The sequence below is a fragment of the Culex pipiens genome, chromosome 1 (assembly GCF_016801865.2).
Source record: "Culex pipiens pallens isolate TS chromosome 1, TS_CPP_V2, whole genome shotgun sequence".
NCBI lineage: Eukaryota > Metazoa > Arthropoda > Insecta > Diptera > Culicidae > Culex > Culex pipiens.
The window spans coordinates 90,299,471-90,324,925 of NC_068937.1; the positions used below are offsets into that span (position 1 = coordinate 90,299,471).

The 25,455-nt window shown below is 42.1% G+C and overlaps 2 protein-coding genes across 2 annotated transcripts; one reads left to right on the forward strand and one right to left on the reverse strand.

The window, feature by feature from the left end:
- Window positions 1-253: 253 nt before the first annotated feature.
- Window positions 254-8,242, reverse strand: LOC120418739 (V-type proton ATPase subunit B). Its single transcript, XM_039581214.2, has 3 exons — window positions 7,888-8,242; window positions 3,525-3,850; window positions 254-3,459 (listed from the first exon to the last, which is right to left on the reverse strand). The coding sequence occupies exons 1-3, from the start codon at window positions 7,964-7,966 to the stop codon at window positions 2,386-2,388; spliced, it is 1,479 nt and encodes a 492-aa protein (XP_039437148.1). The 5' UTR covers window positions 7,967-8,242; the 3' UTR covers window positions 254-2,385.
- Window positions 8,243-20,732: 12,490 nt separating this feature from the next.
- Window positions 20,733-24,782, forward strand: LOC120418751 (centrosome-associated protein Alms1a-like). Its single transcript, XM_039581227.2, has 4 exons — window positions 20,733-21,345; window positions 21,406-24,273; window positions 24,340-24,488; window positions 24,547-24,782. The coding sequence occupies exons 1-4, from the start codon at window positions 20,868-20,870 to the stop codon at window positions 24,613-24,615; spliced, it is 3,564 nt and encodes a 1,187-aa protein (XP_039437161.1). The 5' UTR covers window positions 20,733-20,867; the 3' UTR covers window positions 24,616-24,782.
- The last annotated feature ends 673 nt before the right edge of the window (window positions 24,783-25,455 follow it).

The window sequence follows — 25,455 nt, forward strand, 5'->3', positions numbered from 1 at the left end:
CTGCGAGCGAAAAGCGACCATCAATTTCGAGAGAGTGAAATGAAGATTGAACCATGCAACAAACGTGCGTCGTTCCACACACAGTCCCACTGCCTCGAGAAATGGATGCCAACTGATTAGATATCATTTCTCTTGCCAACCCGGTGCGAGATTAGGGGGGGGGGGGGGGGTTAGGGACTAATGCTTGGCCATTTCGCCCGGGGGATTCATCTCGTATTTCTTAAAATTTTCGGCAATTGAAACATTTGCGAGGTTAAGTTTTTTGTCCGCTTTTTATTGATTTTTTTGTTTGTTTTTCTTTCTCGCCATTTTTAGTGTGTATACAGTGAATAATGTTACTCTTCATCAACAGCTAATAGTATCGTAATATAATCATTTGTTTTTTTTTTGTCTGCACAGTTACAATAAGATTTCTTCTATTTTCAAATATCTCTTCAAATCGGTTCTACACTCTCTCTCTCGTGTGTCTTTGTGTTAAGAGTTCTGCTTGAATAATTTTTCTTTTAAGGGGGCTTGAAATTTGTTCTAAGAAGTGCTTACTCAAACTCTCAGCTACAGTAGCGTTTGTGACGTCGCGCGTAACGCTACGGTTATGTGTGATTTACTTCTTTTTTTCACTAAGATTTAGAGGCCTTACAAACTAATTATTGTTCAGAAAGCCTTCTCTGCCGGAGGTGTGAAAGAATCGCCTTGAAAGTGTCCACAGAACCGCTCGAGTCCAATTTTCAGGGTAGATCTAACTCCTTGCGAGTTGAAAGTTTCGAACCGTCGCTATTGGGTTGAACTCCAGCTCCGGGATGGTAAAACGAGAAGTTCGTCACGTGGGAAAGCAGATGGCGGTTTCTCCCATTCGTCAACGAACCAGCTGAAACAACCTCTTTTTCTCTCGTGGTGATAATCATAGGGGATTCGCGCGCGGTTGAACGAGACTTGGATGTTGGGGCAACTTTGCAGGAAACAGATGCCCGCTGGACACGGGAGGCTAGTGGCCACTTGCCAAGTGACCAAACTGCCCCCTTTCGAGAGGGCTTTCTCACCATTTAACACGACGACGAATAAGAACATGCAAAAAAGGAAACGCTTGGGGTCTTACGTACTAGCGATTAAAAATATATTAACAATTGTGTTTGCAAAAAAAAGGAAAGAAAAAATTAATAATTTGCAGAAAATGATTGTTTTTTTTTAGCACGAAAGTAAACAAAGAAACCGAAACTAAGATTTGTTCTTACGCTTAGTTGAACCTTTTTCCTCGCTTATTTCGCTACTTCCTTAGCACACAAGAGCACAAAGCATGATTAGAAAATAATTGTTTAACTGTTGATTATTTTAAAGGTTCTTACACAGAAATATCAATAGAGAAGAACCACGCACCGAAAGCGGCTTTCCAAGATCGGACCGCAATCTTGCCCGCCAAAACCCGCCAATGACCTTCACCTTTCCAAAGCCACGCCACACCAACCCCCACCGACTCTTTTGCTTTTGGACTGGGATCTCGTTCCGAGCCGGCGTGCGCCACCGGAAAATGTTGACCGCGGAGAATCCTGATGCTGAAAAGGTTTCCCCGCTGGAATCAATTTCAAACCCCCGCTCGCTCGCTTCTCTTCTTTCGTTCCGGTTGCACTTTCAAGATGACATTTCGTGCTATTATTGGTTGTTCCTTGTTGGTTGATTGCGTTGGTTGCGATTTTTTTTTTGTGTGTTTCGAGTCGGGGATTTGGCAGTCGATTCTTTTTCACACACGCGATCGGTTGGCGCGGGCTTTTCAAAGTGGGAGGGCAGGGCGAGATCTTTGCGCGGGGAAAATTGCCCGAGGGAAAGTCGCGCGATCGGCGGGTGCACTTTTAATTTTGGGCCGTTTTTTTGTTGTTTGTTGCGTCGAGGGTAAAACACGTGCTGGGTTCGTAGTTTTTAAAAAGGAATGCTTCATTTTTGCACAGCGTTGAATTGTTTGTTTGCTTTTTACACACACGCACGCAAAGTGGGAAATTGCGAAATGACATTTTGCTTGATTTGAGACACACACACTTATAATTTGTTTGTTACTCGATTTAAGTCCGATAAGTTGAATCAAACGCGCTGGCTATTTTTTTTTCGATACGCACTATTTTTGCTTCGATAAGATGTTGACAACATTTTGGATCTTAGGGGAGGGCGGGGCAAAAAGTGGAAAGATGTTTCACCGTCTACATTAAATAACAATACTTTCTCGGCTCATGATCATCGTTCACATGAAATATGGCAAAAAATATAAACTTGAATAACAAAAAAACAAAATCGAACAAGGAGAATACAACAATTACTTTGAAAAAGAAAACAGAAGGGGAAGGGGTGGGAAGAAGTAGGGTGAAGCAGTACTTGACGTGGGGGAGGGAGGAGAGCGGCAGCTTAATGGCGCGAGTCTCGCGGGTAGAATTCGGCAAGGATCGAGGCCGGGATACGCTTGAGCATTTCCTTGGGGAAGATACGCAGCAGCTGCCAGCCAATGTCCAGCGACTCGAACACGGTACGATTCTCGTAGTTACCTTGGGAGATGAAGTTCTTCTCGAACTTGGACAGGAACTCCAGGTACAGCAGATCGTCCGGCGTGAGGGCCTCCTCACCGACGACGGCCTTCATGGCCTGCACGTCCTTACCGATGGCGTAGCAAGCGTACAGCTGGTTGGACACGTCCGAGTGATCCTTGCGCGTCATGCCCTCACCGATGGCGGACTTCATCAAACGGGACAGCGACGGCAGCACGTTGACCGGCGGGTAGATCTGTCTGTTGTGCAGCTGACGGTCGACGTAGATCTGACCCTCCGTAATGTATCCGGTCAAATCGGGAATCGGATGGGTAATATCGTCGTTAGGCATAGTCAAGATCGGAATCTGCGTAATCGATCCGTTACGACCCTCAACACGTCCGGCACGCTCGTAGATAGTGGCCAAATCGGTGTACATGTAACCGGGGAAACCACGACGTCCGGGCACCTCCTCACGGGCAGCAGACACCTCACGCAGGGCCTCAGCGTACGAGGACATGTCGGTCAAGATGACCAGCACGTGCTTCTCGCACTGGTAAGCCAAGAACTCGGCAGCAGTCAACGCCAAACGCGGCGTAATGATACGCTCGATGGTCGGATCGTTGGCCAAGTTCAAGAACAAGCACACGTTCTCCATGGAGCCGTTCTCCTCAAAGTCCTGTTTGAAGAAACGAGCCGTCTCCATGTTGACACCCATAGCGGCGAACACGATGGCAAAGTTCTCCTCATGATCGTCCAGCACAGACTTTCCGGTGTGCTTGACCAGACCGGCCTGACGACAAATTTGAGCGGCAATTTCATTGTGCGGCAAACCAGCAGCCGAGAAGATCGGAATCTTCTGTCCACGGGCAATCGAGTTCATCACGTCGATAGCCGAGATACCGGTCTGGATCATTTCCTCCGGGTAGATACGGGACCACGGGTTGATGGGTTGACCCTACCAAAAACAAACAATTCACAATCATCTTCCGCCAACCATGAACCAAGTCAAAATCCCTATACCTGAATATCCAAAAAGTCCTCGGCCAGAATCGGCGGTCCCTTGTCGATGGGCTTACCGGAACCGTTGAACACACGGCCCAGCATGTCCTCGGAGACGGGCGTGCGCAGAATGTCGCCGGTGAACTCGCACACCGTGTTCTTGGCGTCGATACCGGAGGTGCCCTCGAACACCTGGACGACGGCCTTGGAGCCGCTCACCTCGAGCACCTGGCCGGAGCGGATCGTACCGTCGGCCAGCCGCAGCTGCACAATCTCGGCAAACTTGGGGAACTTGACCTCGTCCAGGATGACCAGCGGACCGTTCACACCGGACACGGTCTTGTAGGCTGTGGGATGAGAAGTGGAGAAATCAGGTTTGAGCGCATGTTCCTTACAGTTTCATAGACACTTTTTGATGATAACAGTAAACCACACACATTTTTAAGGAGATATTAAACTATGACAGACGAACAAACTCGCACTTTTTGCGTTTGACTGTTTGCCAAAATCGCAGACATCGAGAAGGCACCGCTCTGATCGTGATTTCCGGCGGGGCAACACTTGCGGATTGCTATTGGCTTTGGTATATCAAAAACTCACGCTTTTGGACACAAAAGCTGAAATTCAGTGAAGTGAAGCAATTCGCTTCGCAATTTTTCACAATAATAACACCACACTTGATACAACAGAGCAACTCTCTACGAAATCGGCCGATTTCGACCATTTTTTATATTTTTTTATTTGACTCAAACCTTGTGGGGGCCTTCCATATTACCAAAGAATCTATTTTCAGTCATTGGTTCACCCATACAAGTCTCAATACAATTTTGGCAGCTATCCATACAAAAATGGTACGTAAATATTCGAATATATGTAACTTTTGAATGAATTTTCTGATCAATTTGGTGTCTTCGACAAAGTTGTAGGTATTCGTGAGGACTATTGGAAAAAAAATAGGTACACGGAACAATAAATTGCCAATTTTTTAATTAACATTTTTTCACAAAAACTCAATTTCCCAAAATACGTATTTTTTGATTTTCGAGATTTTTTGATATGTTTTAGGGGACAAAAACCCGCAACTTTTGAGCCAAAGAGAAACATGGTCAAAAAATCTGCCGCCGAGTTATGAATTTTTGAAGAAATAGTGATATTTGGAAAACAAAATCGAAGTTTCATGCAAAAACAAGTTTGACATTATTTTTTAATGCAAAATTGAATTTGCAATCGAAAAGTACTTTACAGTTTTTTGATAAAGGGCTCCGTTTTCAAGATATAGCCACCGAAAGTTTGATTTTAGCGAAATGTTTGCAGTTTTTCGATTCTTAAAAAATAGTGACCATGAGTTTTTTTTTTAAAGTTCAGAAAATTTGCTATAATATTGTCGCTGAAGATTAATATTTTCGTATCTGAGATACTGCCACTCAAATATAAATTAAAGAAAGTGTCACCTAAAAAGCACTTAATTTTCAACAGCCGATAGCTTACTTATATCGATTACAATTAGCAAAGAAAAGGATTTTTTGTAAAAGAAATAAAAAAAAATAACCCTCTATTGCCCACTTTTTTTTGCGAAATTTTTTATTTTTCCCGTGTTCAGTAGGTTGTTTTGAGCAACTTTTGTTCTACGATAAAATTGACTTCTCTTGTTTTATGTTTTGCTTGTTTAATTTTTAATATTTTAATTTGCATTTATCTTGTTTAGTTTATGCATATTATTGGTAGGATTTGGTCTACTCTACCACCTCCTATCATTACATTTTGCCTATCTAATTTTTTCATGTTTTTAAGTCACTTTTTCAATTTTTCGCTTGATTTTTACATTATCTGTCACCATTATCATTTAAATTAAAAAAAATGCGTAGAGGCATAGTTTGGGACACTACATAAATTACTGCATACTTCTTTTTAATTAAAACGTAGAAAATATTAGTAAAAAACACAGCCAAAGTTAATTTCTAAAAAAGTGAACTTTTTTAAAACATTGGCAAAGTCACATAAAACAAGTAAAACTTCCAACCCATAAATTTTGTGAAATTTTAAGAGTAACTCCAATACTTTTTAAAGATCAAAAATTGGTTGAAAATGGATTTTTGACGTTTTTTTTTTAAATCGAGGCCCGTCTAAAGGCGGGGTTGGGTTGTAGAGGGTTAAGGTTATAAAAATATCGAAGTCACCACCAAACGCACCGCAAGTTAACGTGAGATTCAGGTTTCCGAAATTTCAATTTTGTAAAGCAATAGAGTTATCTACGTGCGCATGTATTGCGTGTACGTACACGAAAAAGATTGAGTTTAAATTTTGTAGCCGCCAGCAAAACAAATGGGGTGCTAGTGTGCGTGAGATCGGGCTTAGATAACTCTATGGCTTGGAAACTGAAGAAACTGCAAAATGCAAATGATCAGCCGGTATCCTGCTAGTTCCCGTTGAATACGGTACACCACCATCACGTGGTGTTAAATGAGAAAAGAACCAGTGTTAAAAACGTTATGAGTGCGAAAAAGTTCAACTATTTAAATGGGTAATAGATTATGCTTTGTTACCACCAAAATTGTGACAAAAATAACTACAGATATCCGAGTCTTCGGAAATCAAGTATGAACTGCAAATTATTTCAAAATGATTTAGATTTTCAATCTTTTCTAATTTTTAATTTCCTATGCTATGGAAATTTCCATTTTCAAAGGACCCTTTAGTAAAACTCTGAATGCTTTCAACTCAATTCGCGATCAAAAGCTCAAAAATTCCGACAGATGGCGCAAAGCATCGAAGAATGACGATTCAGATTTTCGCTGTTCGGTTACATAGGAATGCAAACTTAAAATTGAATTTACAGCTCATAGAACAACTTTTGAGAAAAAATTCAAGTAGTACGATTGTTAACTCTTTGCCCTCTATAAATTAACGCAATAAAAAAAATATTTGAAATAAAATAATTTTGAAAAAATTATATTGTTTAAAATGATAGAGCATCAAAAGTTAACAAAGTATCAGCTCGAATTTTTGCTCAAAAGTTGTTTTGAACGCTGGAATTTAACAAAACAGAATTCGCATACATAACCTCAAAGGGCGGAAATTTCAATCGACATTCTTCGTTCTGTTCTGCTACTCAACACTAGGTGTCGCATGTCGTTTGGCTCTTGAACGGCAATGGTAATGGAAACATGGATTATTTTTTGTAATTAGCAATTTAATGCTGAAGTAATGCTTCGTTGACATAAGACAAGCAAGACTCTCGAAATTTTTAGAGCAAAAAACGACCGAGACAAATGTTCGGTGATTTCATAAATGTTTATGTTCAGCAACATACCTAAAAGATAAAAAATAAAATTATCGAAAAAGTTAAATTTGACCGTAAAATAAAGTTTACTTATTTGAGTTATCATCACATTCCAAATGACGTCCCAGCACCACTTGATTGCGACGATTTCTTTATGTAATCGGGTAGAGCATGTGATGTCTTATCGAGTTTCTTCTTCCAGAAACCGGCCAGCACAGAGTTTATCTTATCGTCGTTGCTTCCCACCCCTGCCCTGCCATCATTATTTTTGTGCAATTTATTTATTTAAACTGCACCGCCGTGCAGTCAATTAAACATCCCCGATTAATTAATCATGGTAAAAAAGTGACAACCAACAATCAATGACCATTTTCCAGCCGTTGACAGAGCAGGCGAGGATTATCTCTATTTTTTCATTGATGCACGAGTGCGTGAGAGCATCATCAATGAGCTGCTTCACACATTCCATCATCAGTCAGTGTGTGATTATGACAACACTCGTGGGCGAGAGCGAGACAACCGGCTGTTTCGTCACACGCACACCACCACAGCCTGCATGAATGTATTGATGTCGTCGGGTATGCGAGAGAGTGAGACGAAGAGAGAGAGCGAAAGAGGGAGAGTCAGGTGTTTTGACAGTGGTGTCATGTGACATCAAAACAGAATTTTCGAATGATTTTTGAGGAAAATTTGATGAAAACGTTAAAAAAATAATGAATTTGATTGCCACTATGTGACTATTAGCTGATTAGGTAATCAAACCATTGTTCTCACAGGGAAGAGCATTGTTTTGAGGTTCCTAGAACCCTACATTTCGGCAAGAGATTTCTCTCATTTCGATGCCAAATTTGCAATCCAATCGATAATTTCGTTTGCACAACTTCTTGCATCTAAAACAATGTTTAATTTTTGTAGAAACTGCTCAAACTACGCACTTTAGGGAATAATCCATTGGGAAAAGTGTTCAAAACCAAAGACCTTTGCAAATAAAGGTTATCACATGACACATCCGAAAAAGTAGGCTTCGACTTTTGCCTCTACCCAAATTGCCCCTTCAAATCAAAGTTGGCCAGTTTTCCTCCCCGCACAAATCCGGATACTTACTCAGTCGCGGCTGGGAGATGAAGTCTCTGGACACGGCCAGGACATGCTCCTTGGTGGCCTGAGCACGGTTAAGGGACATCTTGGCGTCGATTATCGTGTTCCTCCTCCTTCAAACTAGATTCCTCCTGGAATTATTCCGCGCTGGGGGTTGTGCCCTCGGGGGAAAAAAAGAAGTGCTAACTTTTGCGGCCGCGTGACCCGTGAAATCCACCGACGAGATGGTCACACAACTGCTGCTGCTGCTGCTGCTGGCGAGTGGACGGGAACAAACTTGGACACTGTCGTCTTCTCGCGATCGGCGCTGGCTGCCAAATCGAACCGAAGGAGGGTTGTCTGCTGTGTGGGGTGAAAAAATTCCTCTGACCGACGATGACGATTTTGGTTGGGAATTCACCACCCTCTCATGTGACAGCTCGCTAGTGGTGAATAGAGAAAACTCGGGGTGACGTCAGCAATGTTGAGGGAGAGTGAATTGTTTTGGCATTTTGAGTCGACTTGTTTACAGGAAAAGAATAATCCTTCGTAGCAAAATGTTAACTAACTACCTGGAAACTGTCAAAATATGAGGTTACAAAAAACGTCACAGCTCAACGGGGTTGTCGCGAGTTGTGTACACACTGTTTCAAAGTTACTCAAGTTTGGGTGAAGAAGTTTAAAAAATTCTAGCAATCAAACAAAACAAATCAGTAATCCAATATTTTGAACTTAATTTAAAAATCAATTTTAAACACTTTGTTTAAGTACAAAAAGTCATTTTGCTCAGAAAAATAGTCATAATCGTTTTGATAAATCAGGGGTGCCCAACATTTTGGCCCTTTGGGCCTGATCTAGTTTTTAGTTTTTAGTCATGATCATTTTACACCCTTACTAGTATCCCACTTTTCATACGATTTTATGAGTTCAGGTACTACAACCATAAAAATGGTTATATGGGTTGAACTGGGTTGAAAGGGCTACACTGTAACTCTGCAGTTTTTTTTTGAAAAGGTCCAATAAACCAAATTTCCAGTTTTTGCTTTTTGGGTGTTTTTTAAACCGCCTTAAGTCAGGGGTATTGAAAAACACCCAAAAAGCAAAAACTGAAAATTTTGTTTATTGGACCTTTTCAAAAAAAAAACTCCAGAACTGAAAATCACACTTTGCTGAGTTCGTTTTTTATACGATTTTTTCAGTTCGACTGCGATTACACAAAAAAAATGTATGGGAAGTAGGATATTGAACTCAGAAAATCATGATTTTTGGTTAGGGTGTAGTTTTAAGTTTCTATTTTTCTTTCTGTGGGGTATAAACAGTAAATAACGCACTTCTGCGCACTTCCCTTTAAACTTTATTTGCAAGTTACTTTATTCATCGCAAATTCCAGGCTGATTTTACCTATCAAATTAAAGTAAGTAGTAAGTACACACAAAAAAAAACTATAAATTTAAAAAGATCGTTCGTTGGATTAAAAGTTTGCGTTGGTGAATATTCGTAGAAAGTTCAAACTTTTTAATTTAGAAGTTGAAAAGTTTTTGATACTACCATGCATTTATGAAACAAAACCATTGTATCGTTAAAAGTTTTTTACTTTTGATTGGAAAAGAAACCTTTTATGGCAAAATAAACTACATTCAATACTACAGTGATAATTTCAGAAAAATGAGCTTGATTTTTATATTTATTTTTAAAAGTTTAAAACAGCATGCTAAAAAAACACTTGTTTTTTGCTAAATGTTGGCCAACATCATAGCACAGACAAACAGACGTGACTCTCCATACAAATTATTTTTGAAATCCATCGTCCTTCATCAAACCACCATATAACGGCGACGCCAGCGCTGCCTGGTGAGCTGATGCCGAAGCGCAGCCCATACATACCAATACAAACCCATTACTGTCATGTGTCATGTCAGTGTATGCGTGAGACAATCAAGCCACAACGATTGTAAACATTAACAGCTGATTGATTGAAATAATTATGTTGTTGCTGATCGTCTGTACTCGATTAAAAAAATAAAAATTAACGCCGACGGCCGAAAATGACGGTGGGCCGGCTCCGTTTCCAATGGCAGAACCTCATAAGCCAATCATGCGGCAGCACCAGCAACGACGCACCACAACCGCATCGACAGAAACCAAACTACTGGTCCTTCCCGTTGCTTCCAAATTCTGTCGAACATTCCTTCTCTAAACCTTGAACCACACCTGACACAAAAGGTATAAGAGATCACGAAAACACCAGTAGTGGTCGCCGAAATAGAAAAAAATAATAATTCTAATCTACCAGAATTGATCCCCACGATGGGTGTTTGGAAACATCCGCGGGAAACGTGTCCACGGCGCAGTTAAGTTGCGTCACACAACAAAAGTAAAAAGTGGCGAATGAGATTAAAAAAGTCGCAAAGATTAAAAAAACGCTGCCACAAAATCTAACATCGAAACAAAACAACTGTGGATGAACATTGAGTGGCGCTCACAATCGACGCAACATGCAACATCGCCAAAAGGCCAAAAGGATGACCAGCAGCAGCAATCTGAGCAGCAATCCACGAAGGATAAGCAGGTTGCTCCGAAGGAGATGACACCACCACAGAATCCGGCTTCCTCCGCAGTAGCGGAGGCCGCATCAGCAGCCTCGACATCGGCAAGCAGTTGAGACGGCCTACTGGGTTAATAATGGGGCAAGAGGTATGTCCTCGCTAGTCAGTTGCTCATCTGACCCTGGCTGAGACTGTCCCAATGTTGTCCCGCAAAGCTTGGATTGTTGGTCACCGTTAGAATTCCTGAATTCCATCATATTTTTGTTGTTTTCATTTGCTGCCACGTGCTCACGCTCAACGTTACAACAACAAAAACACATCACACACACTGAGGAAAGACGGGCGAGCTGTCACGACAGCAGTGCCATCAGCGCCGGGTGAGTGGATGCCGAAGCTAAATTGCATTTGAAATAACCGTTTTGGCTCGGTTATTTAAGGACGATGGTCCCGCACTCGAGTGTCCCGTCTGTTTGTCTGTGATCATAGTCCAAGCTGTACCGATTCTCACGGTACGCCACCGGTCACTTCCGAAGACCCCAGTCAAGCTCTATATTTTAACGAATAGATTGCAAACAGGGATGTAATCTCGGATGTAATAATCGCAAAACTATCAATTTCGCTTGCGAACTTTCTTCACCCGCGAAAGAGATCTCGCAAAAAGAAAATCGCTCCCGAAATTCTTCAAAAAAAAAAACAATCTGCTAATGATTTTTTGTGAATTACCTTGTCAGCACCACTTAAAATCATTTATTTCACTTTGTTTACACACATTGCCCATCTACAAAATGTGACAGATCATTTTTCGAAGTGTGACGTTACACTTATAGGCGTAATAGTGAAAACGATGTTCCACCGAATAATCAAGATGATTTTTTTAGATTCCTTTTATCGGTCTTTCGTGCGCTAGAGTGGAAAGTGATGCTCCCTTCGGATTTTTCTCTTGATGAATTTCCAAAGATTTTCTTTTGATGACACAGTTCAACAAGATTTTGTCTCTGAGACGAGTATATGTGTTCCTAGTAGAATTTTGCCTGCTGAATCCGAATCCGGGTCCAGAATTACTCCAAATGGTCCCAATTTTGAGATACACCCGTTTGAAATGTTAGTTTAGGCCAAAATTAGCTACTTTGTCGACTATTTTACAAAAGAACTATTGAATAAACAACTAAACCAATACATGTATCGTATAGTTCACGTTTTCTCCTTTCTGAAACACCTCTGGTTTTTAAAATTTGATTGTTTCTACGCATATTTATAGCCATTTTAAAATTATATTTTCAGTTGGTTCTCATTCAAGTTTTTCCAACTTGCATGCAAGTCAAATTATGCTGGGATATCAATAATAAAAATCAAAAATGCTTTGCAGAACGTTAAATAAGTTTGTCTCGGTAATCTAGTTGATCATATTTCATGTAATTTTGTCTGCTGAATCCATTCCCATCATTCGTTTTTGTTTAAAAAAAAGGTCAGGTCGACGACACGACAAGACACTCGGAGGAAAAATCTGATTAAAAATTGGTTTCGCCGTGAATCCCGTGAAATCACCGTGAGCACCAAAGTCACGGTAAATCGAGAGACCCCTCGGTTTTCCCACTAAATAAAATCGACTTGCAACACTGATTGGACTGCAATATTTACATTTGAAAAATAATGTTTACAAACACAAAAATCCAAATCACAAAAATCAAATGGCTGAAAATCGTTTTCTGTTTCCGTAAAGTCAACGGGAATAGACAGAGCGACGAATTAATTTTAAAATTATTGGCCATCCTAGTTCCGCTGTTCGGTCCATCGGGCATCCTGCAGGACGATCTTACGTCGCGCGAGCTCACGAACTTACCGGCCAGGGTTCGTTCCTTCGGAGTGGGGCCGGCGGCCGGAAAGAGGGCGTCCTTGCCGTGGTTGCTGGTGGAGTCGCGGCGGATTCGAGGAAGTGGAGAGGTTGGGTGGTTTGAGGGGCTTCTCGCATAGCAACACAAGTGTGGCGTTCTTGACTAAACCGCTGCTAAATGGAAGACACCAACTCCGGGCGAACAACCCTCATCAGCGAAAAAGTTTACCGCTAGTCGCACTTATCACCCTTCTGTTCTTAGTAGCCGGAAATCGATCCGTAGGAAGTTTATCAACACGAACCTTCTGGATCGGAATCTATCGCTACCGGAAGAAAAGTAAACGTTATTTAAAATTTCGTTTGAATGAAATTGAATTTCGTTTGATTAAGTTACTAACTGGTCAAAAGGAATGAACAGAACTTCCGGATCACGAATACGACCAAAGAAAATCTCCAGGAGACGAAGCGGAACGGGATTTGTTGTTCAACGAGTTTAACTTACTACTATGATCTGCGCGATGCTAACCACTACACCGCCGATCGTTGATCGTGCTGGCTCAGGAGTTGGCGCAGAAGGGGGCTCGCTCTGACTATGCACTGTTTGTGGGGACGTCGTCTACTAATTATACTCCACACTGTTTCTTTCTAAGGCGGATCTTGACCGGATTGGACATGGAAAAAGTGAGGTACTTTTTGATCGACGTATTTGCTACGGAACATGCGCCACACACGAAGCAAGAGAAGGAGTCGGAGAATCCTCCGCCTGGGTTCCCAGGATTAGAAACGATTCTGCCGCTGCTGTTGACTGCCGTCAACGAGGGTCGCCTCTCGCTGGAAGAACTCATCGGCAAGTTCTACAAGAACACCAAGCGGATCTTTGGCCTCCCGGAACAACCCAACACCTACGTCGAGGTTGACTTCAACGAAGAGTGGATCATCCCGGATTCCCACTTCAAAGCTCGCTGATCGCCGTTCGCTGGCATAAAGCGCGTTTGTGAACGGGCTTGTTCTCGCTAATCCGGGCTACGTCCAAAACGTGCGTGAATGGCACCTCAACAAACCGACGGTGGCCCCGTCTGTCGGGAAGATCAACGGATCATTGGACATGCTGACGCTGAGCAAGATCCTACCGGACACGACCCGTCACTATTTCTGGGAAAACGACGGCCATACCAACGACGTGTTCACAGCTCGCCGGCAACGAGTCCAAACCACTCGGAATTCACTTTGGGAAGCCCCTCAAAAGCACCCAACTTCTTCATTTCCTCAAATCCAATGCGACACCACCAGCAACTGCGGCAGAGACGTTCTCCTTCCGGGCGCTGGCCTCACTCCGAAGGAAGAGGTTTGGGTGCTCTCCGCATTCATGCCTTCGGACTCTAAGGTTCAGGCAGAAACTTGTAATAGAGACCACAAAAGACCTGAAGGTCGTTAGTGTGGATGGTTTGATTCGATTTAAAACGTCAACTTCCCCAACTCCTTCAACGATGAACGATTTTTGTGACGGACCGGACCGTACGGAACAAACCTGTTCGAACTGGTTCAGTCCGTTCAGTGTTACAATTGGTGTTGGCTTCTTTTTTGGACTCCCGTACGATTTAAAATATGGCCAACATTTGAACAAAACAAATCCTTGCTATTTAGTTATCGAACTTCAAAATATTTGAAAATTAATCTTACCAAAAAACCTCTAACTTCCTTTCGGGACATTGTTTGTTGATACATACAATTAAAATAAATCTTGGAATACTCAACCCCCTTCCCTCTTTCCAGTTTTGACGGTCTGTTAAATTTATTTATTTTTTAACAGCAGTGTAATTTTAAAGTTCAAATCGAGGCCCGTTTCTGCCGCCATTTGCTTTCTCCGCCTTGCGTTGCCTTGATACTGATACAAAACGCCAACCCAAAAACCGAATCACTTGCATTGGCGAAACGCGCAGATCTTCTTATCCGGAACCGGTAGGAAATGGTGAGCGCGGATCATGAGCACGCATTTTTCCAGATTCATTTTTTTCGTAGATTTGGTATGATCCAGCGGGATTGAGGTGGAAATCCGACGACAGGATTCGCATCAGATTTGTACGCGAGCAGCTGATCTTCTTCGCCGGAAAACGTTGGTGCAGCCACTTCTCATCCGTTATACGTTCCTTTTGATAACCACTTCACCAGTCCCTACCGCATCATAGCTATCGTCGTTCATTCTGATCGGCTCCAAAGGCTTTCGCTCGTGATATTATCGGTACCGGTCGTGGTTGTTTACGCCGGTCATTTCGAATGAAATCGGCGACAGGGACACGTTTGCATCGTTTCTGTTCCCGGCGGCAAAGTATGGGGCGACATTCTGCAGGTCGTGTAGACAGGGCGCAAAGTTGACGGCTTAGTAATGGGGAGGTAGTTTTCTCCCGGAGGTATTGTTCTGAGAAAAATGTCCATCACGCTCACTAGGAATCTTCCTTCAGTGGACCAATCTGGAAAAATTACGACGATATATTTGTATGAAATTTGTGATACCTCTACTTACGATTGTTTTTCTTGCCAGGTTTCCCTTATGTTTTCCCCACCACTTGACGTGAACGCCTGCCAGCCCACCAGTGCTTCGTTCCTCCGGAACTTTCTCTACCAAAACCGGCCACGATCGTCCCATCGGGCCAATCGGAAGGATTTTCTTTCCAGAACCCTTTTTGTTTACTCCGTTTACTCAGCTGTTTGAAAAAAAAAACTGATGACAGAAAACAAATGACATTTCTAAACGTCAAGTACAGAAGTGCTGCCAAAACAATCATTTTTTGTAGAAAATTCAATTTGACGTTTCCAGTTCCCGAGGAACCGGAGGGGTAAGCCGATTTGGGACCCACTTTTCGGAAGCGAGTGGCTTGTCGTGTCGTCGGTCAGGTTTTTGATTAAATATAGAGTGTTCGATGATTTTTTCAAAATAAAATCTATTTTATGAGCAAATCCCTTTGAAATCGGCCGATATCGACCATTTTTATTTGTTATATTTTTTGATTTGGCTCAAACTTTGTGGAGGCCTTCCCTATGACCAAAAAAGCTATTTTGTGCCATTGGTTCACTCAAACAAGTCTCCATACAATTTTGGCAGCTGTCCATACAAAAATGGTACGTAAAAATTCAAACAGCTGGAACTTTTGAATGAATTTTCTGATCAATTTGGCGTCTTCTGCAAAGTTGTAGGTATTGTTGAGGACTATTGAGAAAAAAAAGGTACACGGAAAAAAAATGCCGAATTCTTTATTAACACTTTTTTACAATAACTCAAATTCCCAAAACACGTATTTTTTTATTTTCGAGATTTTTTAATAAGTTTTAGAGGACAAAAACCCCATTTTTTGAGCCATAGAGAATTATGGTCAAAAAATCTGCCGCCGAGTTATGAATTTTTGAAAAGGCAGTGATTTTTGGAAAAAATCGAGATTCCATACAAAATTTGAGATTCTAAACAAAACTTGACCTAATTTTTTTATGTTAAATTTAATTTACAATCGAAAAGTACAGATTTTTGATAAATGGTTCGTTTTCAAGATATAGCCACCCAAACATTCAATATTACGAACTTTTAAAATGTTAGTCTTGATTTTTTTTTGAAAATTTTGTTTTTGAAAGTATCGGAATTTTTCACGAATGTTTTATGTTTTAACATTGAAAATCGGAACATAAGTTGCTGAGATATCGACATTATAAAATTGTGGGGATTTTGGGTAAGATTTAGACAACCTCAATTTTCTTCTTTCTTTTTGTTTAAACCGCTTCATCTCAGCAACAATTTTATAAAAAATCAAAGATCAGAATCTTTTAAAAATAGATATTTTTAGAAAAGGTCACTCATGGTCAATATTTTTCAAAATAAAAAAAACTGCAAATATTTCGCTAAAATCAAACTTTGGGTGACTAAATCTTGAATACGGAGCCCTTTATAAAAAAAAACTGTAAAGTACTTTTCGATTGCAAATCAAATTTAACATAAAAAAATTCGGTCGAATTTCGTTTTGTATGAAATTTCGATTTTTTCCAAAAATCACAATTTTTTCAAAAATTCATAACTTGGCGGCAGATTTTTTGACCATATTTATCTATGGCTCAAAAGTTGGGATTTTGTGTCTTCTAAAACATATAAAAAATCAAGTAAAAAATCTCGAAAATAAAAAAAATACGTATTTTGGGAATTTGAGTTTTTGTGAACAAAAAGTTATTAAAAATTCGGCAAAACCTATTTTTTTCTCAATAGTCCTCAACAATACCTAAAACTTTGCCGAAGACGCCAAATTGATCAGAAAATCACTCAAAAGTTCCAGCTGTTTAAATTTTTACATACCATTTTTGTATGGACAGCTGCCAAAATTGTATGGGTGAACCAATGGCACAAAATAGCTTTTTTGGTCATAGGGAAGGCCCCACAAAGTTTGAGCCAAATAAAAAAATACAACAAATAAAAATGGTCGAAATCGGCCGATTTAGAAGAGAACTGCTCATAAAATAGATTTTATTTTAAAAAAATCTATGTTTACTCAAAAACTTGACCTTTTCGAAAAAATCCAATGATGGGAATGGATTCAGCAGACAAAAATACATAAAAAATGATCAATAAGACTGACGAGACATCGACATTTAGTCATCTCTAAGTCATACTTTAGCATAAAATAAATTTTATTTTGAAAAAATGAAAATCATCGAAAATTCAATTTTTACTCAAAACCCTGACCTTTTTGAAAAAATCTAATGATAGGAGCATGAGCATGAGCATGAGAGACCACCCATGGTTGTCCTTCTCCGTTGCTGAACAGGACCGTAATATCCCATCAGCACAACTGGTCACACGCTTCAACGACCTGACCTTTTTGAAAAAATCTAATGATAGGAATGGATTTAGCAGACAAAAATACAATAAAAATGATCAATAAAACTGACGAGACATCGCATTTAGTCATCTCTGAGTCATACTTTAGATAAAATAAATTTTATTTTGAAAAAATCATCGAAAATTCAATTTTTACTCAAAAACCTGACCTTTTTGAAAAAATCTTATGATGGGAATGGATTCAGCAGACAAAAATACATAAAAAATGATCAATTAGACTGACGAGACATCGACATTTAGTCATCTCTGAGTCATACTTTAGCATAAAATAGATTTTATTTTGAAAAAATCATCGAAAATTCAATTTTTACTCAAAAAGCTGACCTTTTTGAAAAAATCCAATGATGGGAATGGATTCAGCAGACAAAATTACATGAAATATGATCAATTAGATTACCGAGACAAACTTATTTAACGTTCTGCAAAGCATTTTTGATTTTTATTATTGATATCCCAGCATAATTTGACTTGCATGCAAGTTGGAAAAACTTGAATGAGAACCAACTGAAAATATAATTTTAAAATGGCTATAAATATGCGTAGAAACAATCAAATTTTAAAAACCAGGGGTGTTTCAGAAAGAGGAAAACGTGAACTATAAGATACATGTATTGGTTTAGTTGTTTATTCAATAGTTCTTTTGTAAAATAGTCGACAAAGTAGCTAATTTTGGCCTAAACTAACATTTCAAACGGGTGTATCTCAAAATTGGGACCATTTGGAGCAATTCTGGACCCGGATTCGGATTCAGCAGGCAAAATTCTACTAGGAACACATATACTCGTCTCAGAGACAAGAAACATTTGATTTTTTGTTGAACTGTGTGATGATTATTCCATCGCTGATTGCAACAGATTATCAGCAGAGCAACTTTTATTTTATATTTTATCAAAATTTCCTTGAAAATTTCCAATTTCCAACTCAACGGTTAATTCTTCCGTATGATGGAAACGTATGGTAGCCGATTGCTCAAATCCTTCGATTTTTTGTTTCATGGTAGACTATTTTGTTTTCCAATCTTCTCATTTTTATTTTTTCACTTTTGCTTCCTTCTAAAACTCAGTTTAAATATTAATCATTTCGAGAAAAATTAGAATCCTGCGCTCCAATTAATCGTCGCAGAAAGATATCGTCGCAATGGAAAATCTATTGAGAAGGCAAGAGAGTAGGCTTCGACAAAAAAATTAAAAACATGTTGATTGTCAATCTGAAAAAAAAAATCGTTGGGACTTTTGGTGATGGCTGTCGGTTTTAACTGACTGATCTTTGGTTACGGAATCTGCGGTTCTGTGACCTTTGCGGCCGGCTTGTTGGCATCCGTACAAGTGCCGGAATCTGCGACCTTCGCAACAAGCTGTATCGTTCCGTCGAACGGAGGCTCAGCGGGCGTTGTTAGTTTCGTCGGGCTGGTTTCCCCCTCGTTGGTGAACCAGCTGCCCAGGCATACGCTAATCGTGGCATGTCCTGAGGAGAACCTCCATGAAGGTTACCCGGGCATGGCCTTCGTTTCATGCATACACCTATGGTTCTGGGGTCTATATGACCCAGAAATGTTTTTGGCTTCCAAAATTCGGAATCTCAACCGATTTTGGATGTCTTGGCCGCAAATGAAAGGTTAGGATGTCTTCTTTGCGATTCTGACTGGCAGAACCGGTTTTGGTCACTGTGGCCACCGGGAACCTACTACTACCGAAAAAAGTCATTTTTGAGGACCCGAATTTGAGGACCTGTATCTCCGAAACGATAACACCTAGCGGATTGCTTCCGGTTGCATTTGACGGGTTATTACCTCAACTTTAAGCTCCCGTATAGATAGTTTTTTCAAAGTGGAACTCGTGGAATATACTAAAACATGATTTTTACAGCATAGGTACACTACATACAGCCCCTGATAGTTTGAAATCGGTTCCAACCAACTGTGGCCAATCCGGAACCGGTTCCTTGGTACCGCAAAAACGGTTCCAATAATGTTCTAGCTAGAAACTCGTCATGTTGGATATTAAGCTCCGGAACCGGTTACCCGTGGCCACTGGAGGACACTTCCGGAATGTGCGACAAATCAAACATTATGGAATTGCAAAACATAATCATCTGTAGTAATGCCGATATCTTCTAACCCAGGCTGGTCACTCCGGAACCGGAAACAGGTGGCCACTAATGAACACGCTTGCGTTCTGCCCCCATCTGACCTGGTACGGAAACCGAAATTTATCTTAACATTTGTAAAAATGTGACAGCAATGGAAAGTTGAAATCTACACGGTTGCTGCGATGAATTTGAAATACGCTTGCGCTCCTATCTTTGAGACCCCAACAAGAAAATCACCAAAACTGATTTTTTCTCAATACGCGCAATAGTTAGTTTTCCGACACATTTATCTTTATTCTATATTTTGCCTTTATCGCCATAATCTATGCACTTTTTTATATCTTTTCAGATTTCTCTTGCCAGGATCAACCAAACTCCTTCACGGGTGGAAACCAATGGAGTTTGACCGGATATTAAAAAAAAATTGTAAACACTAAAATTTATAGACGAATTCAGTTTGAAATGGCCGCTAGGTGGCCAATGGTGTTAGAAATGACAGCTTCCATGTATTTAAATATGGGAGCTCAGGAAAACTCAATTTTTAGGCAATAAAATGATTATTTATGATAAAAGTATTGATTGATTAGGTGCACAAAATGTGTCTAGAATATTATTAAAATAAAAACTGTTCGAAAAATTTGCAATCGAGATAAGTACACCATTCGATTCAGCAGGAATTTTGGGCACCAAAAATATATAGTTTTCATATGTTAAGTATTTTATTTTTAAAGAAAATTAACAAAAAGTATGAAAATCGAGACATTTAGTATGGGAGCTGTCAAATCTCTCACCATCAAAAAGCAGCGTTAAGCTTTCGCTGGATTTGTCTATAGAGTTATCTACGTGCGCATGTATTGCGTGTACGTACACGAAAAAGATTGAGGTTAAATTTTGTACCCGCCAGCAAAACAAATGGGGTGCTAGTGTGCGTGAGCTCGGGCTTAGATAACTTTATTGGCTGATGCACGAAGTGATTTGTTTACCTTTTTTGATACCCTTCGCAAACGTCAAACCATACAAAATTTCTGGCGGATCTTTTCCGGGAGAGATCCGGAAAATGATCCGGCAGCAATTTGTATTGATTTGACGTTTGCTTAGGGTACGGAAAACTTTGGTTATGTTCTGCTTGCGAAACAATTGTATATTGTATTTAAATGATATAGGTTTTTGGCGCTACTGCTTTGGTGGCTTTTCCTACCGAATAAACAATCAATCAATCAATTCTAAAGGTAAGAACAAGATTGTCCGTCAGACCTGGACGCAAACGCAAAATTTTGCGCCTGTCATCATAGCCTGCCAGTCATAGACCATTAAACAAAGCAACCCCTGCAGATTGTTCGACTGACAGTTGATGGAAAAATCGAACTGGCACAACGTTCTGCGTTCACCACTGCGTCGAACGGACAATCTTGTTCTTAGCTTAACCTTCTGCTTTTGAATGCCTTGGCACAAAACCTTTCCGTCATCAGGTTGCGGCATTCTGTTTGCTGCTTAACTTTTGTTTGTTTACACGCATCAAAAACAGTTGCTGCAGCTGTCACACTTTCCAACGGAATTTCGCGTTCGTTGCCCGTGGAAGCAAACAACAACAGCTTTTTTTCAGGTTGATCGTCGTCGTTTGAGTTTCGGTTGCCTTATGTAAGAAAAGCGTCCTCTAGCCGCCGTCAGAATGGCCAATATTTCCGGCAACGCCCGGATAACGGACCAGATAATGGATTATTACGTGCGCCACGGCCAGAACCGCGACCTGGAGCGGTTCCTGCGGCTGCGAGCGGCCAGCACGACGCGATCTTCAAGCGACGGAAGTTTGCCCGGGCTGGAGGAGTTGGACCGGCGGGAGCGGGTGGCGGAAAAAGTCGGGCGGTCGATGGAGAATTTGAGTACGATGAGGGGTGAGGAACAGGGAAAGGAGAAAGGGAAGTCGAGGGAGCGGTTGGATGCTTCTGGGGGGAGTGGCAAGTCGTCCGGTGTGAAGAGTCCGGCGAAGGTGGAAGCTGCGCCGGAGGTGGTGGTGAAGGAGGTGAAGAGTGAGAAGAAGTCGGGCAGGAATTTCAACTTTAATTTGGAGTCGGTGATTGAGATTAAGCTACCGCAGGCGCCGCCGGTGCAACCGGCCATGCTGGTCTCGCCGAGGCAGGCAATTTTAGGTGTGATTTAAATTTGGTTTGTTGATTTTTACTTGAATTAAATGGGAATGTATCTTTTAGGTTCGGCACCTGGCCCAGCGATTCACGAGATTAGTTCGGCGGGGACGCAAACCATGCCGGAGGCTCGTTCCGTTGAGCAGCAAACGGAGGAACCGATTCGTCCGGTGCTAAAACCGAGCAATTTAAATCCTGCCGAGGATACGATTGAAACAACGAGGGACATTTCGCCGTCCAGTAGTGTGGCTTCGGCGAAACAGAAGCTGGAGTGGGACTCCCTCGGGGACATTGGATACGATTCCAACGAAAAGTTTTACTTTTGTGGAGCGTCCGATTTAAACGAGACTGAGAAGCGCTGCCTGCAGAAGTACTTTGCCAAGAAGGGGTTGAACTTTGACGAGAAGATCGTCGTGGTTAAAAATGTTCCGTCGAAAAAGGTTGAGGTGGAAGAGCCAAAAGAGACGCCAAAGGTGGACGCACCAAGAAAGTGGCAAAACGTTTACCAAAAATACAAGGAAAAATACCCAAATCCATCGGAGATATCGCTCAGTTTGATGAACCCGGATGCTCAAAGTACTCCAAAGGTCGTAGGGTCGAAAGAGGTGCCTCCACGAACGGTGAAATCAACCCAAACCAGCCTCGTGAAGATCCTCACCAAAGGAATTCAAGCAGCACAATCAATCGATACGACCAGCAAGCAAGTTGGAACATCTCCCCAAAAGTCGCTCTCTTCCAACAGTAACAAAACCCCCTCCGTCGTGGAACCCACCACCGACCAAGCCGACGTGGCCGACAGTTTTGAGTTCTTTTCGTCTCCCCCGAGTATCAACGAAAGCAACCAAGTCCATCAATCCTCAACCGGATCCACATTGAAAACTTCCCCGGAAGTGACTTCATCAACCTCATCCTCTTCCGCAATGCAACAGTCAACCGGAGGGGAGTACAACTTTGACGACGAACTTCGCCTCGGCATGACGCTGTACAACACGATTTACGAGTCGCCGAGTTTGCCCGCGCGCGTCAAGCAAAGTTTGATCGATAAGATATTCCGCAAGATGGTGAAGAACGACCCGCGGGGGCGCACGAAGGAGCAGCTGTTGGAGTATTGTGGGAAGGTTAAGAGGGACGAAAAGAAGGTCGTTGAGGGCATGAGTGGCGTTGAGGAGGTGGCTAGTAGTGGCAGTTCTAGGACGTCCGAAAGGGGTGGGAAGGAGAGAGCGGACACACCTGTTGTTGCTGTTGAAGAAGTTGTAGAGGAAGAGAAGTCACGGGCATCAACAGAGGGTGAGAAAGATGGTAAGAGTCAGGAAATTTCAGATCCAATCGTGAAGAACTTCCAGGAACTGAGCGTCAAAAGTAACGAAGGCCGCAATCCTGCAACTTCCCTCACCTCGTCCCAGCCCACGCTGTCCTCATCGCGCCCAGACTCGTCCAAAGGAACCGCAAAGCACCGCTCGCAATTCTCACTGCCAAAATCTTCCCTGTCCGACGGTGTTCGATCCAGCGATCAGCGAATCCGCAGAGCCATGACCGACTACCTGCGACCGATGACCCGCTCCGAGGTGGACTACGCCAATCAACAGGATTTGCGACGAAGTCGCGAAACGGTCAGTGCTCCGACGACGACAACTTCAAGTGGAGATCGCATCTTTGCGCTGTTCCAAAAGGAGAAGCAAACGCAGCTGTTGAAGGTCGACAAGAAGATTGAACACCTGAAGGCGATCAAACTGCTGCTGCTGGAGGAGCAGCAAGCGGTTCGGGAGATTCGGGGCGGTACGGGCACGACGGTTCCGGTTCAGGAGAAGTTCCGGAAGCCGTTGGCTCCGCCAACGTCGGAGGAAAAGGAAAATATTTACGAAAATACTCAACGCCGGGTTCGGAGTTCGGCAAGCGCTCCCGTTTATACATCGGTTCACGGCGACACACCCAGCGCGGATTCGAAAAATGAAACGGAATATTCAACCGAGTCGGAATCGGCTTGGAATTCGCACTACCATCTGAAAAAGATGATCCAGAACCGGTCAAAACTGGAAACACCAACATCAGACGAAAGCATTGCAACGTTCATCAAAGCAAGAAAGGACAAGTTTATCGAAAACTACGAACGACATCGCAAGCGATCGATGCTCGACGATCAGCAGCATCTGTACACGAAACCGTACAGCGGACGCCAAAGCAAACAGGACCACTACTCGCGGCTAGACGAAAAGTACAGCGTACGAAAGCTTGCCAAGTCCCCAAGTATCGACGTGTTCATCTCCTCCGACTCCATGTCGATTCCTGCAGCCAACACCCTCACAAACACCACAACCCACCAATATGACATCAAGTCAACCCGATCCTCCCCAGAAAGCCTCACTACCAACGCCAAACCCGCCGGCACTCAAACCACCAGCTCAATCCTCCGAACCAAACCGATCTTCGAGTCCCAACCCAAAACTTCCACCGCCGTGCAGGTCCCGTCCGCAGCCGGATGTCACTGCGCGTGCGATTGTCCCTGCCGCCACCGTCAGCAGCAGCCACAACCAACCAAACACACCGAAATCGTCGACGGAACGCACCGCAAACAGGACAAACAGCAGCAGACCAAGCCCAGCTCAATCGCGTACGTGATAACGTTCCAGGGCGGCGATACCAAGCGACAGCTTCGAGATCCCGAAAAAGACCAAGTCTACCGGACCAGCTCAACCGACACGAGCAGTAAAACAAACGACGACCCCGATCAGCTGGAGCTGCTTCCGTTGAAGGAGCAGTTTCGGCGGGCCAGACCGAGCACGCTGTCGCGGCTGAAGGAGCGTCAAAAGTGTGTCAACGAACTGCACAAACTGCGCTCGGAGCGAAACAAGCAGCGCAAGAAGTTGCTTCTGCTAACGTCGGATGATTCGCTGCGGAGGTGCGATGTGAAGCAGCGGTTGCCGCCGCCACCACTTGGTGAGAATCCCGACTAATTTCTCTCTAAATCGCATTCTAATCTTGCATTCTGTTTATTCGTATCAGCTCAAACGCGCATCTTCTCGTCGAAGGCGATCCGCGAAAACACGCGTCGCCAGGTCAAGAACCTGCCGGAGGTGCTGCGCAAAAAGGAGATCGAGAAGATTAACAATCTCAAGCGGAAAAATCTCATCCTCAGGGATAAGTTCAACAAGGTACCTTTAACAAGAAAAAAAATCTCACAGCCTTGCTAATCAACTCGCAATTTTGCAGAATCTCCAACGGAAAGTTCTCCACGGGCACGTGGACTTGTCCAACAGTGTGCGCGTCATGCAGGATTGAAGCGTCGTTACCTGCCACCTCGCTGTGCCTTCGAATAGTACCTAAACACAATGTTACACGTTACTCCGGAATGTGCCGAACCGCGAATGTGTTCGTTGTTATAATTTTACCTGCCTTTAATCGTATTAAATTGAAGTTTTATTCAATAAATGAAGTTGGTAGTCTCACGGTGTGTTTTTTAGAACAAACTAATGATAAAAAAATCGGTATGTCTGATATTTGGCACCGTGAAAGCAGACCTCTTTCCCGACATTTTGCGGGGTATACCGAAATATTTCGTCGGGGGTCTAGAGCAACTTTTTTTTTTGAAGATTATTTTTCGATTTATTTCAAAAAATTCAAAGAAAATCGGTGCATTCATGTTAATATTACTCAAATTTCTTATGAATATGCCTTGGGGACTTTAATCAACCATATTTGACCTCCAATAAAAAAAAATCGAACCAGATTTACCAGATTTCTAGCTTTCTTTGAAATTACCCCAAAATCCAAGCTGGAAACCTCGCTACGACCGAAAATAAATCTTTTCTTTGTACAATTTGTCATGAACATACAGCAACACATTGCCCAGATACCAATTTGAGCATTAAACAATGCAAAACATAGATTATTTATTTAATAAGCTCTTATTACCCAATAGGTTCCGGAAATTATTTCTTCAATCATCTGCCACATTACACCATTACATTTTAGAATCAATCACATTGCACAGTGGTCCAGATCGCAAAATTAAGTGGAAAATGGATTTTCCGAAAAATGGTGACGTTTTGGAGCTTTGGTGTCTTCAGAAGAGTTGTTGCAAATGGAAAGGGGCAACTTTTGGTTTGGTTCAAAATTAGG

Excerpts from the sequence above, each read along its gene's own strand:
- LOC120418751 (XM_039581227.2), top strand. The coding sequence starts at position 20,868 with ATGGCCAATATTTCCGGCAACGCCCGGATAACGGACCAGATAATGGAT. Across the intron at positions 21,346-21,405 it reads GCCGAGGCAGGCAATTTTAG|GTTCGGCACCTGGCCCAGCG; the intron begins GTGTGATTTAAA and ends TGTATCTTTTAG. Across the intron at positions 24,489-24,546 it reads TCAGGGATAAGTTCAACAAG|AATCTCCAACGGAAAGTTCT; the intron begins GTACCTTTAACA and ends GCAATTTTGCAG.
- LOC120418739 (XM_039581214.2), bottom strand. The coding sequence starts at position 7,966 with ATGTCCCTTAACCGTGCTCAGGCCACCAAGGAGCATGTCCTGGCCGTG. Across the intron at positions 3,851-7,887 it reads CATCTCCCAGCCGCGACTGA|CCTACAAGACCGTGTCCGGT; the intron begins GTAAGTATCCGG and ends CTCATCCCACAG. Across the intron at positions 3,460-3,524 it reads AGGACTTTTTGGATATTCAG|GGTCAACCCATCAACCCGTG; the intron begins GTATAGGGATTT and ends TGTTTTTGGTAG.